The sequence below is a fragment of the Malania oleifera genome, chromosome 10 (assembly GCF_029873635.1).
Source record: "Malania oleifera isolate guangnan ecotype guangnan chromosome 10, ASM2987363v1, whole genome shotgun sequence".
NCBI classification, from domain to species: domain Eukaryota; kingdom Viridiplantae; phylum Streptophyta; class Magnoliopsida; order Santalales; family Ximeniaceae; genus Malania; species Malania oleifera.
The window spans coordinates 33127244-33141501 of NC_080426.1; the positions used below are offsets into that span (position 1 = coordinate 33127244).

At 35.9% G+C, this 14258-nt stretch overlaps 1 protein-coding gene across 2 annotated transcripts; it reads right to left on the bottom strand.

The window, feature by feature from the left end:
• Positions 1–1779: 1779 nt before the first annotated feature.
• Positions 1780–12831, bottom strand: LOC131166327 (RGG repeats nuclear RNA binding protein A-like). 2 transcript variants are annotated; one of them, XM_058124777.1, is made up of 8 exons: positions 12646–12831; positions 12158–12484; positions 9586–9895; positions 9399–9464; positions 9142–9265; positions 7757–7915; positions 7595–7651; positions 1780–2234 (listed from the first exon to the last, which is right to left on the bottom strand). In XM_058124777.1, the coding sequence occupies exons 2-8, from the start codon at positions 12372–12374 to the stop codon at positions 2052–2054; spliced, it is 1116 nt and encodes a 371-aa protein (XP_057980760.1). In that variant the 5' UTR covers positions 12375–12484; positions 12646–12831; the 3' UTR covers positions 1780–2051. The 2 variants fall into 2 exon arrangements, with proteins under 2 accessions (XP_057980760.1, XP_057980758.1); XM_058124775.1 differs by having other exon boundaries at positions 12583–12723.
• Positions 12832–14258: the final 1427 nt, after the last annotated feature.

Genomic DNA, 14258 nt, shown 5'->3' on the forward strand with positions numbered 1-14258 from the left:
ATTTTCTAACCCAACCCAAACCCTTCACCACCCTTGACCAAGAAACAACATGAAAACCCATTTAGATTAAGAATATTGATGGGGAAAATAATAAAAAAAACAACATGTAAGGAAAAATCATTTTTAGTATATATATTTTTCAATATTAAATACTGTTAATAATAGGGAAAAAATGTTTACAAATTTTACAAAATTGAGTGCTAATTTGTAACTTAAAATTGTTCATCAATTTATTAGGCATTTTATTCTCGCTTTCAAAACACCAAAAAACTAAAAAAAGGAATTTCTTTAAATTTTTATTTTCTTTGATGTTTTCTTGGTGGATCCAAATAGGAGAAAATTTGATGCTGCAATGCAGTGTTACAGCTGGCACAGGCATGTAATGATCAGAGACTGACGTGTAGGGCATGCAATGCAAAACAAACACGGTCTACCTTATTTCATCCATGCACTGCCAAAGACCTTTGTAACGTATTCTCAGTAGTAGGGGTTAAAATATAAAATATGTCGGCGATTCAATTTTTCAGTATTCCATTTCGATTTCAATTTCAATTTTAATTTCAGCTCCAAAAAATTTTTAATTTCAGTTTCAGTCGCATAAATATAACCAAACCTCAAAAACCGATTTAAATAATTGTGGCAGGTTGAGCCAATCCGCTCCCTCAATATAAGTGAATGCAGGGTTTCTTCTCAGTTCTCAACCGCCTCTGCCTCTGCCTCTGCACCACTGCCATTGCCGCCTCTTACAACAGATCTGCTTCCCTCCCTCCCCAATCCCCACTCGGCTGGCCTGCCTCCCTCCCCAATCCCCTCCCCACTCGGCCAGGCCTGCCACCACCCTGCAAATCGAAGCAAAAGCCTCCAAATCTCCAACCTGCACAACCCCGTGCCTAGCCCCCAGCCCTTGCCCTAGCCTCCTAGCTTTTTTTTCTCAAACATCTCAGCCTTAATCGAAGGTGATCTTGGCTTTGGTCAAAGGCTCTAGGGCTCTTCTGTGCTGGAGTCTTTGCTTGAGTCACTCCCTGTTTGCCAAACATCTTACCATAGCACACGCAACCACCACCTCCTAGCCTCTTCTCCCTCTTAGGCTCCAAGGCCCTTCTTTGCTCAACGTACGCGAGTCACTTCCCCTTCTCCATCTCCTTAGATATTTTTCACTTTTACTAGCTCAAAGTGCCCAAGCACAAAATTGATATTCCACTCTTTGAATGGTAAAATACAAAATTGATTTTGATGTCCGGATGCTAAAAAAATCATATAAAAGAAAAAAAAAAAAAAAAAAGGCATCTTCATAGTGTACTTGTGACCCCCACTGCACACTCCTTAGCTGTTGAATATTTAAAAAATCGATTAAAAATAAAAAAAATTGAAACTGAACCGGCCAATGTTCAGTTCTCCAGGGATAATAAGTTCGGTTTGATTTCGGTTTCAATTCGCCAGGATTAAAAACCACAAAATTCGGTTTAATTTTCAATTTGGCCCATAACCGAACCGTTATGAACTGATTACACCCCTACTCAATACTTCAAGCACCAACTATAAAACAAACTGAATCACCGAAGTATCTTCTCAAGATATGGTCTGCAAATTTACTCGAGCGAGACCCAAACTTTTATTTTAGGAGGGGCACTGCAAAAGTGCCGGACTTACCTTCAATTTTTAAAACTATGGAATGTGAGGAGAAATGGCGCACAACTCAAATGGTGATTCACATATTCTAAATACAATCCAAAAAGAGAAAAAAATAACAAAGGAAACCCCATTATTCTAAAACAAAACTGAGCAATAATAAAATTCGGATCAAAAATAAATTGTTAAATATGCCTCAAATCCTCAGAACAGTTGATAAAACATACCACCCAAACTACAGAAAAAAAAAAAACACATAACAAAACACTTGAAATTTACACTTTAAATGCTGCATAAAATTTAAGAAATCCCTTTGATACAGGAAACCCCATTATTCTAGTTAAACTTCCTGGTCAAAGATCAAAGGAAAGAACCCAATATAGGAAAAACCAAAGAGATTAAAACTGGGGTAGGATAAAACCTCACTTGGCACCTAAGATTGGGAACTGCCCAGGATCTTCAATGGAAGGGGCTGCCACACTGCTTATTGTGTTGCCTCCACTAAATCCCCCTCTGGAACCGCGACCACGCCCCCGGCCACGACCACTTGGGTTGTAGTACCTCTCCCCTTCAGCTGGCTTCAAGAACTCATTTATGCTGACAGACTTGAACAATCAAACCAAAGTCAGTACAGTTTTCAAGGATAAATGTTTTCAGGACTCCAATACCTTCAAAAACCAAGCAGGCAGGCAAGTCCACTAACTTCAATTTGATAATTAGGACCATTCACCAATATTTATGAAATAGGCCTAAGAAAAGACATGCAATGAACAAAAGGAAATTTAGGAGTTCAAGGCATGTTCAGTAGTGAGAATTCATTCTCATTTTCCATTTTCAGTTTCCAAGTTCCTGCCGACATACTGAAGTTTGAAATTTATAATAAAATATGCACCACTGAATTATTATAACTGTTCTCAAGTATTCACTAAAAACACCCCAGGGGGTGCAACACTTGTACACAATCATCGCTTAAAACTTGACCCCCCCCCTCTTTCCAAAACCAGGAGGGGAAAAATCTTCCTTCTTTCTTCCCATAAAAAATATCACAGCAATTACCCAGCCAAATGAACAACACAGTCATGGTTTTAAAAAATGGTAACAGCCCTTGCAACAGTGATGTAACAAATGCTGCCATCAAGGCTGTTAAGAGGACACCACATCCATGAATTTTCATTTTTGGCATTAGCAAACTTGTTAAAAGTATATAAATTCACAAGAATTGATACAAAATTCCTTCATACTAATGCTTTAAATGGTTTTTAGTAAAAATTTTATTAATTTAAATTGTAACATAGTTTGGTTGTCATCTTGGTTGCTCTAGTTGCTATTATGGAGAAAGATGCATTTGCTGCTTTTAACTACTTTACTGGTTACAAGTATAACTTAAGACTATCATAAATATAAAGAAACATAAAATATAGAATGTTTATATATTAAACAGGAACAAAGATGCCAGCAATAGAACATATTTTTAACTCTAATGTAGGTGCAAGAAAAACACAACAGAAAATAAAATTGAAAGAATTTAAAAGTGCAAATATGTAATTTTAATGAGAAAAAGTTAGGACCATTTGCATGCTAGTTATTAAGGAAATACATACTAAATATCAAAGAAAATAAACCCAAAAATAAATTTATATAAAATTACTAACAAAAATAAACAAATGTAAAATTGAGTTTCTAAGTTTCAATAAATGGAAAAGAAAGAAAAAAAAAATACAAAAAAAGAAAAAAGACTGAAAGAACTATATCAGTCATTCACACCCAGTCTAACAATCATGGTTGTGAAAATAGCAATTCGGTCCTAGAATGATATAATCCTAAAATCCTACTTTACTAGAACAATCAAGATCGAACATAGACTCAAAAATTGATAGGGTTGCAGGTTTGTAGTAGGATTGGTGGGATCTGGTCAGATCATAAGATCCTACATTCATCTTTACTAAAATATTTTTCATATAGGCTTGATTTTTGTCCTATACTGCATGAAATGGACAAGTGATGTAGTATATTTTGTATTATTAAAATTATGATTCAAATTTTTAATTTTTGGTTCATTGGTGATTATTAAGCGGTGCAAAATTTAAACATTAAGAATGAAGATAGATTAAACAATAACAATGATAATGATACTACTAATGATGACTGATTAAGTCAATGAAGACCGTCTTAGTGAGAGTAATGAGACAAATGGTGGCCGTTGCTGACATTTAGGACAGAAGCTAGCTTGATAGTTTTGGGTATGTTTGGTATCACTTCTATTTTCTGTTTTACGTTTAAGTTTCTGCCCAGTGAACAAACATATTATGCAGACAGCCCCTAGCTTTTGTTGGCAAAAGACATTTTAAAATAAAAAACAGAAAGAAATAAAAATAGAAATTTATGTTGTATAGTTGTTTGTTAACAGATAAATATATAAAAAAAGTAAGTTCATTCCTTTTTATTAGTAGTTAATTCATTTTCATTATAATCCAGTTTGATTAAGTTAAGAATGCAACAATTTGAACACTTCCATCTTCTCTTATGGCAATATGAAGGCCCTACCTACCTTGTAATTTTTATATTCTTCAACACTTGCTAGCCAATTTTGTACGTTCGTGTCATAGAAATTTATGAAAAACAACACATGCATTTTTCATATTTATTTGTGTGCTTAGTAGAATCTCACAATCCTAGATCCAATTCTATGATCTTGCAAACCATCCTATCAATCCTACATAAGAACCCTATTCTAACAACCTTGCTAACAAAGTACCAGCTGTTAAGGTACCGCAATGGCCACCATGTAATGGTCTTGGAAGCCACTGAGACTGTTATGTAACGGCTGTAACGCAATTGTTTCTGAAACTGTGGACACAATGGTACACAGAAAGTAAGCAAAGTTAACAAATCCCTTAAAACGCCTATATAAGCTTCTCTAGAAGTTCATGAAAGGACTTTGGAGAACTTAAATAACCAAACCCATTGGCTAAAAGCCCAACCAAAAAATTGTATTAATCCAACTATCTTGATCTTATGCTAGCTCTTCATCCAATGAAAGTGAGACGATAACTTCCCTGCCAAATGACCAATTACCAACTCAACAGCATACATTACATAGAGAGTAAGCAAAATTGACCAAAATAATTCAAGAAAGTATGTACAAAGTAAACCCCCTCTCCTTCCCCAGCCCCCAAAACAAAAAATAAAATAAAATAAATAATAATAAACAACAGAAAATTCTTCATGTGACACAATGTCATGCAGAACTATCTTGGTCGTCTACATTCTGCATTTTCCTCACCATCTACATACCACATTCAGATATGGTAAAGCCACTTGCAACCACTTTATAGTTTATACCAAACAAAGCAAAAGCTGATTCCCAAAAATGTGCTTTAAGAGCAAGCAATGCAAGAGTATGCATCAATTGACTCTGCACTCTGGCAAAGCTCATAGCACCTTGCCACGTTTACAATAAATCTTTGCTCTACCTTAAAAATTACAAATGGTCAAAATCACATGTCAAGAATCCTCACAACAAAGACGACTCTGCAGGAGAAGCTTTCAACTTCCAATTTCCAAATACTCGGCTAGACTAGAGGTAATCTAACCTTCAAGAATCCTGGAATAAATTGTAATATTGTGAACCCTCAAAATCCCACTGCTGGTATGCGTCCAGATAGGTCTATCATCCTCCACCCTACTTAATTGACTTAGTGGAGGAGATAAAAAAGATTGGAGAAACTGAAGCCTACTGTGCACTTCTCAGAAACAATGAGCACCAAGACCACGTGTCCTCACTCACTAAACTCAACCACCAAAATCCCCCAATAGGGAGCTAGTTGGTATAAATTGTGCAACTGAATGGTCATTTTTTATTTCTTTGACAATCTGTTGCCATATTTTCCAATCTATGACATCGATGGGTTGCTTATCAATCCAAGCCTTGTCACATCTTGATTGTACTTCAATTACATTTTTCTGGCTGTGGGGTTACCCAGACTTTTGCTCGACAGGCAGTGGGATAATGCTGGGCAAGAAAGATTTAGGACAATCACTAGCAGCTACTATCATGGGGCACATGGCATTATAGTAAGTGATTTTCACCTCCCTCCCCCAAAATAAATAAATATATAAATAAAAGCTCATAGCACCTTGCCACGTTTACAATAAATCTTTGCTCTACCTTAAAAATTACAAATGGTCAAAATCACATGTCAAGAATCCTCGCAACAAAGACGACTCTGCAGGAGAAGCTTTCAACTTACAATTTCCAAATACTCTGCTAGACTAGAGGTAATCTAACCTTCAAGAATCCTGGAATAAATTGTAATATTGTGAACCCTCAAAATCCCACTGCTGGTATGCTTCCAGATAGGTCTATCATCCACCACCCTACTTAATTAACTTCGTGGAGGAGATAAAAAAGATTGGAGAAATTGAAGCCCACTGTGCACTTCTCAGAAACAATGAGCACCAAGACCACATGTCCTCATTTACTGTACTCAAGCATTACACAGAGAGTAAGCAAAATAGACCAAAATAATTCAAGAAAGAATGTACAAAGCAAACCCCCTCTCCTTCCTCAGCCCCCAAAACAAAAAATAAAATAAATAAAATAATAATAAACAACAGAAAATTCTTCATGTGACACAATGTCATGCAGAACTATCTTGGTCGTCTACATTCGGCATTTTCTTCACCATCCACATACCACATTCAGATATGGTGGAGCCCGCTTGCAACCACTTTATAGTTTATACCAAACAAAGCAAAAGCCGATTCCCACAAATGTGCTTAAAGAGCAATGCAAGAGTATGCATCAAGTGACTCTGCACTCTTGCAAAGCTCGTAGCACCTTGCCACCTTTACAATAAATCGTTGCTCTACCTTATAAATTACAAATGATCAAAATCACATGTCAAGAATCCTCACAACAAAGATGACTCTGCAGGAGAAGCTTTCAAATTCCAATTTCCAAATACTCTGCCAGACTAGAGGTAATCTAACCTTCAAGAAACCTGGAATAAATTGTAATATTATGAACCCTCAAAATCCCACTGCTGGTATGCTTCCAGATAGGTCTATGATCCCCCACCCTACTTAATTAACTTAGTGGAGATAAAAAAGATTGGAGAAACTGAAGCCTACTGTGCACTTCTCAGAAACAATGAGCACCAAGGCCACGTGTCCTCACTATACTCAACCACCAAAATCCCCCAATAGGGAGCTAGTTGGTATAAATTATGTAACTGAATGGTAAGTGGAAAGTTTCCAATTGAAGAAAATAATATCACCTGTGGCAACATAAAATCTAACATGCTGGAAAAACTCCTCCCAACCTTAGTAGACATACATACATCCAAACGAACAAACCAATAAGTCATTCAAGGAAAAGAAAATATCTAACCCTTCCTCGCCACACCATGCTTGGACTCCATAATCTTCCTCCACAGACTAGTATATTGTTGCATGAACTACCACAACCACTCTGAGAAAGCTTTGTTAGAATCAATGTGCAATCAAACACTTAAGCTTCTTTTCTGAATAGGAAGAGTGTATAACCTTTCCTAGTAAAACAAATTCCTCCCCTACAATACCTACTAGAGACTTAGAACTCCACCAAGTTCATAACAAGTCACTTCATCAATGGCAAAACCACTGGCACGTTGGCACATAAATTCATGAGATCCATATAGGAAGTGTAAGAGCCCAAAATATATGACAGGAAAAAGGTATTGATGTCAAATAAAAATTTAAATGATAAAGGAAGAGCACATGGTGGGAGGAAAGGGAAGAAATTTGAACAACAGTTCAGAATCATTAGAAAATAAAAAATATAAAATAAAACCAACTTTTTAAAGAATCTTCATGCTGAATTAGCTGCATAAACAAGTTTCACATTCATAGAGTTAACATAAGACATGACATAAGTACATGGACAGAAAAAAAGGGGGAGGGGGGATTAAACATAGAAGAGTACCTTCTTGGCTCTCTCTTCCTTTTCAGCAATTTCTTTCCGCTTATCCTTATCAGAGCCCTAAGAAAGAAATTGAGTAAAAAGATGACTTAGATACTGGATGTTAGCTTCAAAATATTAATAACATTAATATTTAAATAAATTAGAAGTGCCAACAAAATTCACCAATTTGATGAAGACATCATCATTGCGCTTCTTGTTTGAAAGTTGGTGCATGGTTCCAAACTCTTTCTCAACATCAACCCTCCTTTCCTCGGTCTTGAGTGCCTGCAAAGCCTTCCTCTTCTCTTCCAGCACCTTTTCATACTCCTCAAGTGTCATCTCCTATTGTACAAAAAGAAAAAGAACCGTCATACAAATATTTTAAATAAATGTAACTTAAAAGGTCATTTGATATTTAATTAGATGAATGAAGTACACAGTTATGACTTGTCTCCTTATAATAATATAACTAACCAACTGTTGTAACAAAAAGTTCAGTATCCCTGATACTTTCAAAGATTTGGCATGCAAAAACTGTTCTTCTCATACAAGAAGTTTTGAGCTAGGGAAGATTGAACAAATTGATACAAGTTTATTTAACATGTAATTCTGAACATTATGTTGAGGAGCAAATATTAAACCACATCTCTTATCCAAGTGAATAATAATAACAATAGTAAAAAGTAATGGTGCCTTCTAAAATATATTAAGCAGTTTTTATTAATGGTCAAAAAATATTTTAAGTCCAGTTGGGCCCCATTGAGGATAAGCAGACTGGATCCTGTTCCTACCTCACGGTTTCGACAATTGCTGGATAATATGGTTTGCAATTAGCTAATTCAAAGGAACATGAAGGTCACTTGAATGTTGGTGAAAGGCTAAGAAGGATCAAAGGGAATTGACAAGTTTGCAATAATCTATTAACTATGAAGCAAAAGGTCTGAGAAGAGGCTTTCTTCAGTAGAGCTTGCTATGTGTTTGGGTTAGTGGGCAGTTATGCTCAGGGTGATTTTTCTTTCTTTATTTTTAGCTTTATTTGCTGAGACCCCCTTCTCCTCTTTTGCTTGTATTTTCTCCTCCTTTCCTAATATATCTTCTTTCTTATCCCCCAAAAAATATGTACAAAGTTAACATCTCATGTGGAAAAATGGAAGAACATGGAAAGATAATAATATTTACATCCAATCAATTCCCACTATCAACTCAAAGAACACGATCACATCAAGGACCCTAAAAATGGTCCAGATTGTGAAAAAGAACTACCAAAACTTTGCTACAAATTGTCATTGAAAATTTTCTGTAGCCTTGCTAATAGAACCGTCTTGCTATTGCTCAAAAAGAAAACCGTGCAAAAATTTATCTGGGAAACCAGGGCTTTCAGATGAAGAAAACAACTAATCAATAGTTCTTATATTAAATATTAACTAATATATTTAGCAGCCTACATGTAAATGAAATGCCATGTCTTTTAAAAACAAATCATCATATCTCCAGCAGGTAAAAACATCAGTAATTTACTTTGAAGGAAGTTTAAAGAAACATATTATATATAGATTGAAAATGTTCACCTTATCCTCAGGCTCTTTTTCCTCAGATTCATTTATAGGGCTCTCCTTGTTGTCATCCACTGCATCTTCCTCTCTTGGGGGCTTCTCAACAGCCTTCTCGCTTTCATTAACTTCTTCAGTTACCCTTTTAAAACCATGATGAGCAAAACAATGCTAGTTCACACACAGTACTAACGAAATAAAAGGTATCTCAAATATCAAAATAAAAAATTTAAAATCTGCAACAAGTTGAAGTTTCCATAAAAAATAATACTCACCGAGTAACCTCGTCAGTCTCAGTTCCCCAATTTCCACGACCAGACCCTTCACGCTTGAATTCATTTCTGTTCACAATAGTAAAAGCATAAATATGGAGAAATAATTTATCCAAAAAACAAACACGGAGTACAGAAAATGCCAAAAATTTAAATATATTCAGATGAACATCAAGCAAAAGAGATTTACCCACGCCCAGTGCCACTACGGCGTTCATATACCCTACGAGAGCGGTCCCCATCCCCTACTTCTCCATTGTTAAAACCACCACGACGACCACCACGATAAGCACCACGAGGTCCACCATAGCCACGCCTTTCAGAGGCATTTCCACCATCAACATCTTCAATGGCACCTTGACCACCAGGAACTCCACTATTGCTGAACACATTCTCATTGTTGACAAAGTCCCTATTAAATCCACCACCACGACCTCGCCCATATCCACGGCCACTGCCTCGACCTCCGCCTCGCCCAGTTTCATTCTTTGTCTCCCTCACTAAAAAGAAAACCAAATTGCGAATAGTGCCAAAGTGTAAAAGGAAAAATGAAATTTCCTGTTTGAGCAATATGCACAGAGACAATGTAACAAATAAATTTCAATAATTACATGTGGCTGAAAAAAAATCCCTTGTTTAATGTTCTCCTTGATGAGAAATTTTTTACATCAATCCTCAATGATAAATTTTTTGAAACAAACATGTAATATTGTTTGTTGCAAGTTTTTTTTAACAAAGCAAAAAATTTATTTATAAATGCACATACATTTAGAACAGAAATTTATATGACATTACAATGAAGTATGGATGTAGCAAAAAAAACCATTTCATGGATGCAACAAAGCTTAAAGAATTAGATGCTGCGGGACTCTGGAAGTGTTTTAACTCAGCATTTCAAAACATTTCAAGAAATCTCATACAAAATTTGACTAACTTTAGTCCAAATATTGGAGAGACAAGCTATTCTAAACCAATTATTTCACTTAAACCTCAATTTCCTCACATCATCGCCTGTACATGCCATGGGGATCACTCCATCATTGCTCTCTTTTCCTATATAGTTATATAATCAGGAAAAAATAAATAAATAAATAAATAGAATGTAAAAAAAAAACATAAAATTTTTTTAAATTTTGAAAATGTTAATAACCAAAAAAATTTTAAACTCCACAAAGTTGCCGTCTAATAGTCCCCTATATTTTGAGAAGCATGTACATGTAGAAATTATTATTTTTATTAATATGTAAAATGAAATTAAATGCAATAGTTATAAAAGGAGCTTAGTTTGTGTCACACAACAAATTGTCAAAAACACAATATTAGATTTAATATCAAATAACATGTATCTTTAGCGTCCTTTTGGACAATTTTACATGGGAAAGGAAAGGAAAATAAAGAGAAAAGTCATTTTCTCTTGCATTTTCCTTCTCTATTCAATACTATCAAAAATGAAAGTTTGTTTTAATATGACTAAAAATTAGGGAAAACTAAATATCCATGATATGCAAAATCAAATTTTCATTTATAAATTTAGTATATTTTTTATTTTCTTTCTCATTTTTCTTGATAACCAAACATTAAAATGAGAATTCCTTGATATTTTCTTTTCCTTTCCCTAACATTTTCCGAGTTCCAAACGGAGCCTTAAGGTACTAGGAATAGCCTTTTAAAGATCATCAACGGAAAAAGGAAGTACAAAGGGTAAATAGCCACAGGGTTCTTAATTAGAAGAGTATCAAATATTGTGTTTGTATCATGACTCACAGATACACTATTATGAATTGCAAGTTCCTTGTCAAACAAGATATGCTTCGTGATGTGGTGTCGGAACCATTTGCCCTAGGTGTAGCATTTTTTAGGGTGGGCCTTGAGCCATTGGCTTGATGGTAACGGTGTCACACCAGAAAGTCATAATAAGTCGTGAAAAACACCTCTCTGAATGTAGAGATAAAGCTGCAACAACATCTCATCCCAAACTCCGATAAGGCGTGGGAGTTTTGGGTGCTGAGTGTGGCATTTGTGTTTTGTGTGAAATTTATTGATTTTCCCAAGATAATGTATCTTCTTGAACATCCTACAGAGTGCTGTAAGTGTTTGACAACTATGCTAACCAGAATATAATATAAGAGCTTCAAAAGAGGATAGTACCAGCAGAAAAATGATAAGTTAAAAAGCATAAACATAAATCGTTGTATGAATAAGCAATTGAAAGTTAAGAATCAAATATAAGAACATTTTAATCAATAGTGTGAGCTTAAAACCACTAATACAATAAACAAAAAGACATGCATATAAAATATGAAAGCCTACTGTTCTATAATTAGAAATAGATTGTATTGTTCTGGATTCATAATAAAATCAGTTATCATGGCTTCAGACAGATAGCACGGCAATCACACATGGTAAAAAATAGCTATATCTACATCCACACATTAAGATGGTCAGCAATCCAAAGCTGTCCCATCCAAATAATGCTTTAAATTGAAAACACTAATTTTGAGCGAGATATGTGAATCTTCATACATCAGATGGCTAAATAGATATGATCCATTATACATTCGCGAGGGAACTCAATCCTGCGACAGGCCTTAGAATAAGTGGGTCCTACATTAACAAAGGCCTAGGACTCAACTAGTTTTATGGTTCAAACAAACTCCCTGACTATAGTGAGTGATAATAATTCCACATAGGCCTTATGGTGAAAAGCATAGCTTAATAAAAACAGAAAAGAAATTCGCTCAAACAAAAAAATAGAACCTCACCAGCCTGGGCTGGAGAGAGAGGCTTCGACGGCATCTTTGCAGCCGGTGCCACCTTCTGCTGCGCCGTAGCTTGAGACGTAGCCAAGGCCTTCTTCGGCGCCGGCGCCGACGCCGGCTTCTGCTGCTGCGCAGCGATCAACTGCTGCGCAGCGATCAGCTGCGAGGGGTCTTCCGCATCATCATCCCCCAATAAATCAAACGGGTTCGCAGTCGCCATTTCAATACCGCCCCTTCAAGAACAACCCCAAACTCCACGCACACAACCGCAAAGAGGCAACCGCGAGACCCTAGTTCATCCACTTCGGCGCCATTATCTATGCCGTAGATCTGCAACACAAAGCTCCCAAACGATTTTCCAAGATTACAGAGAGAATGGAAAGGGCGACTACAGAGAATGAAGGGGAGGAGATAGGGTCGATACAAACCCTAGCCTCAAGAGCAGCGCACAGTGGAGAGAGAGAGAGACTAAGAGAGTAGGAGACAGAAACCTAATCTGAAATAAGAGAGAATTTATTGTCCAATGGAAGTCGTGTCCTGCGATTAGAATATCATTTTTTTTCGTGTTTTTGGTGTAGAGTGTAGACGATAAGTGTTGGGGGGTTTGGCATTTGGGGCCTTTTGAGGCAGAAATAACGGAATTGCCATCGCGGGGGAGGCTCCGCGCCTCCGCCTCCACTGCTCTCTAGGGTTTTCGTTAGCAATGGCCAATCGACTAAAAATGTAAAGTATGTCATTTTCGTATCTTTGATAAATTTTTACCAAGGAGTTAATGTTACCCTAGCATCCATAATTCCACATTTGACCTTTTATATTGTATTACATTTATGGGCAAAAGGAATCTTGAATGATTTTTTTGACCAAACCTCGTTATAGAAATTCTTATAATGTAGTCATATGTATAATGCTCGTATAAATGACACTATGGGATGGTTTTGTTTCTTGCTTTGTGGCCAACTTATCGCAGATCATATTGTCCTTACCTTCATAAACCACCAATGCACTATATGTCCCAAACCTTCATTCCCTCTAATTGTCAATTACTCATTCACAAGTGTTTTTTGTTTTTTATTTTTTGTTTTTTTTTTCTTTTTTTTTTTGCATTTCATTAGGGTGAATAAAAATTGCACAAATAATGTCCACCTGATTGTAATTCCTTAACCGTGTATTTATCCAAGTGTTGAGCTTTAGCTACATGGTCTTAGGATTTCCTCTTACTTCAACCTAAGGGAAAACATATTCACGGAATACACACACAAAGACGCCATTGATGATTAGCCACCATGATATTATGGTGACTTGGTTGGCCAATGGATGGGGTTTCAACCATTCTAAATTGCAATGCATGCCAATATATATATTTTTTCTTCTTCTAACTTGGTCAACTTAGATAAGATAGTCTAGGTACAAAGTAAAACAAGTTCAGATCAAGTCCTTACTCCTCTTTTGTTTTTAATTAAAAATTTTTTCCTTAACCTAATTTTAAGAGACTTAATCCCATGGATTGAATTTCAATCAATACCAAGAATCCTTCTCCTGTTTTGAATTCTAAAATCTGCAGAGAATTAATAATTTGGCTATCTAATTTAAATGGTAGGGGATAAGAGATAAGGAATAGAGGGTCTTAAAGGACATAATTTAGCTATCGTATACCCAACTTGGGCCAAGCCAAAGAATGATTCTCACTCACCTCATTACTTTTGCCAATAAATGGACCCACATCCACATCGAGTCTTTCTCTAACTATCTAATCCTTATTATAAGGACTCAAGTCTATACCATCAGAATATTTAGGGTATCTATGATCTTTGAGATAATTTTTTCTCTTAAGAATATCAAAACCTTTGTCATCATCAAGTTTCAAATCCTTAATTGAGCAAGGAGATCTTGAATTTTTCATGCTCGGTAGGGTCAAAATCCCCTTCCTCTCTAGTATAATTGGCCTTTAAGGTGACTATATATTTTCCATCAATGGTGAGCTCAAACTAGAGAAAGGTTCTTAATATCTTCATAACTGATGATGTTTGTAAAACAATTCTATTGCTCTTTACACTGTTGAGATTTGACCAAAACCATCATAAGTAATGGTTCAAATAGGAGGCAA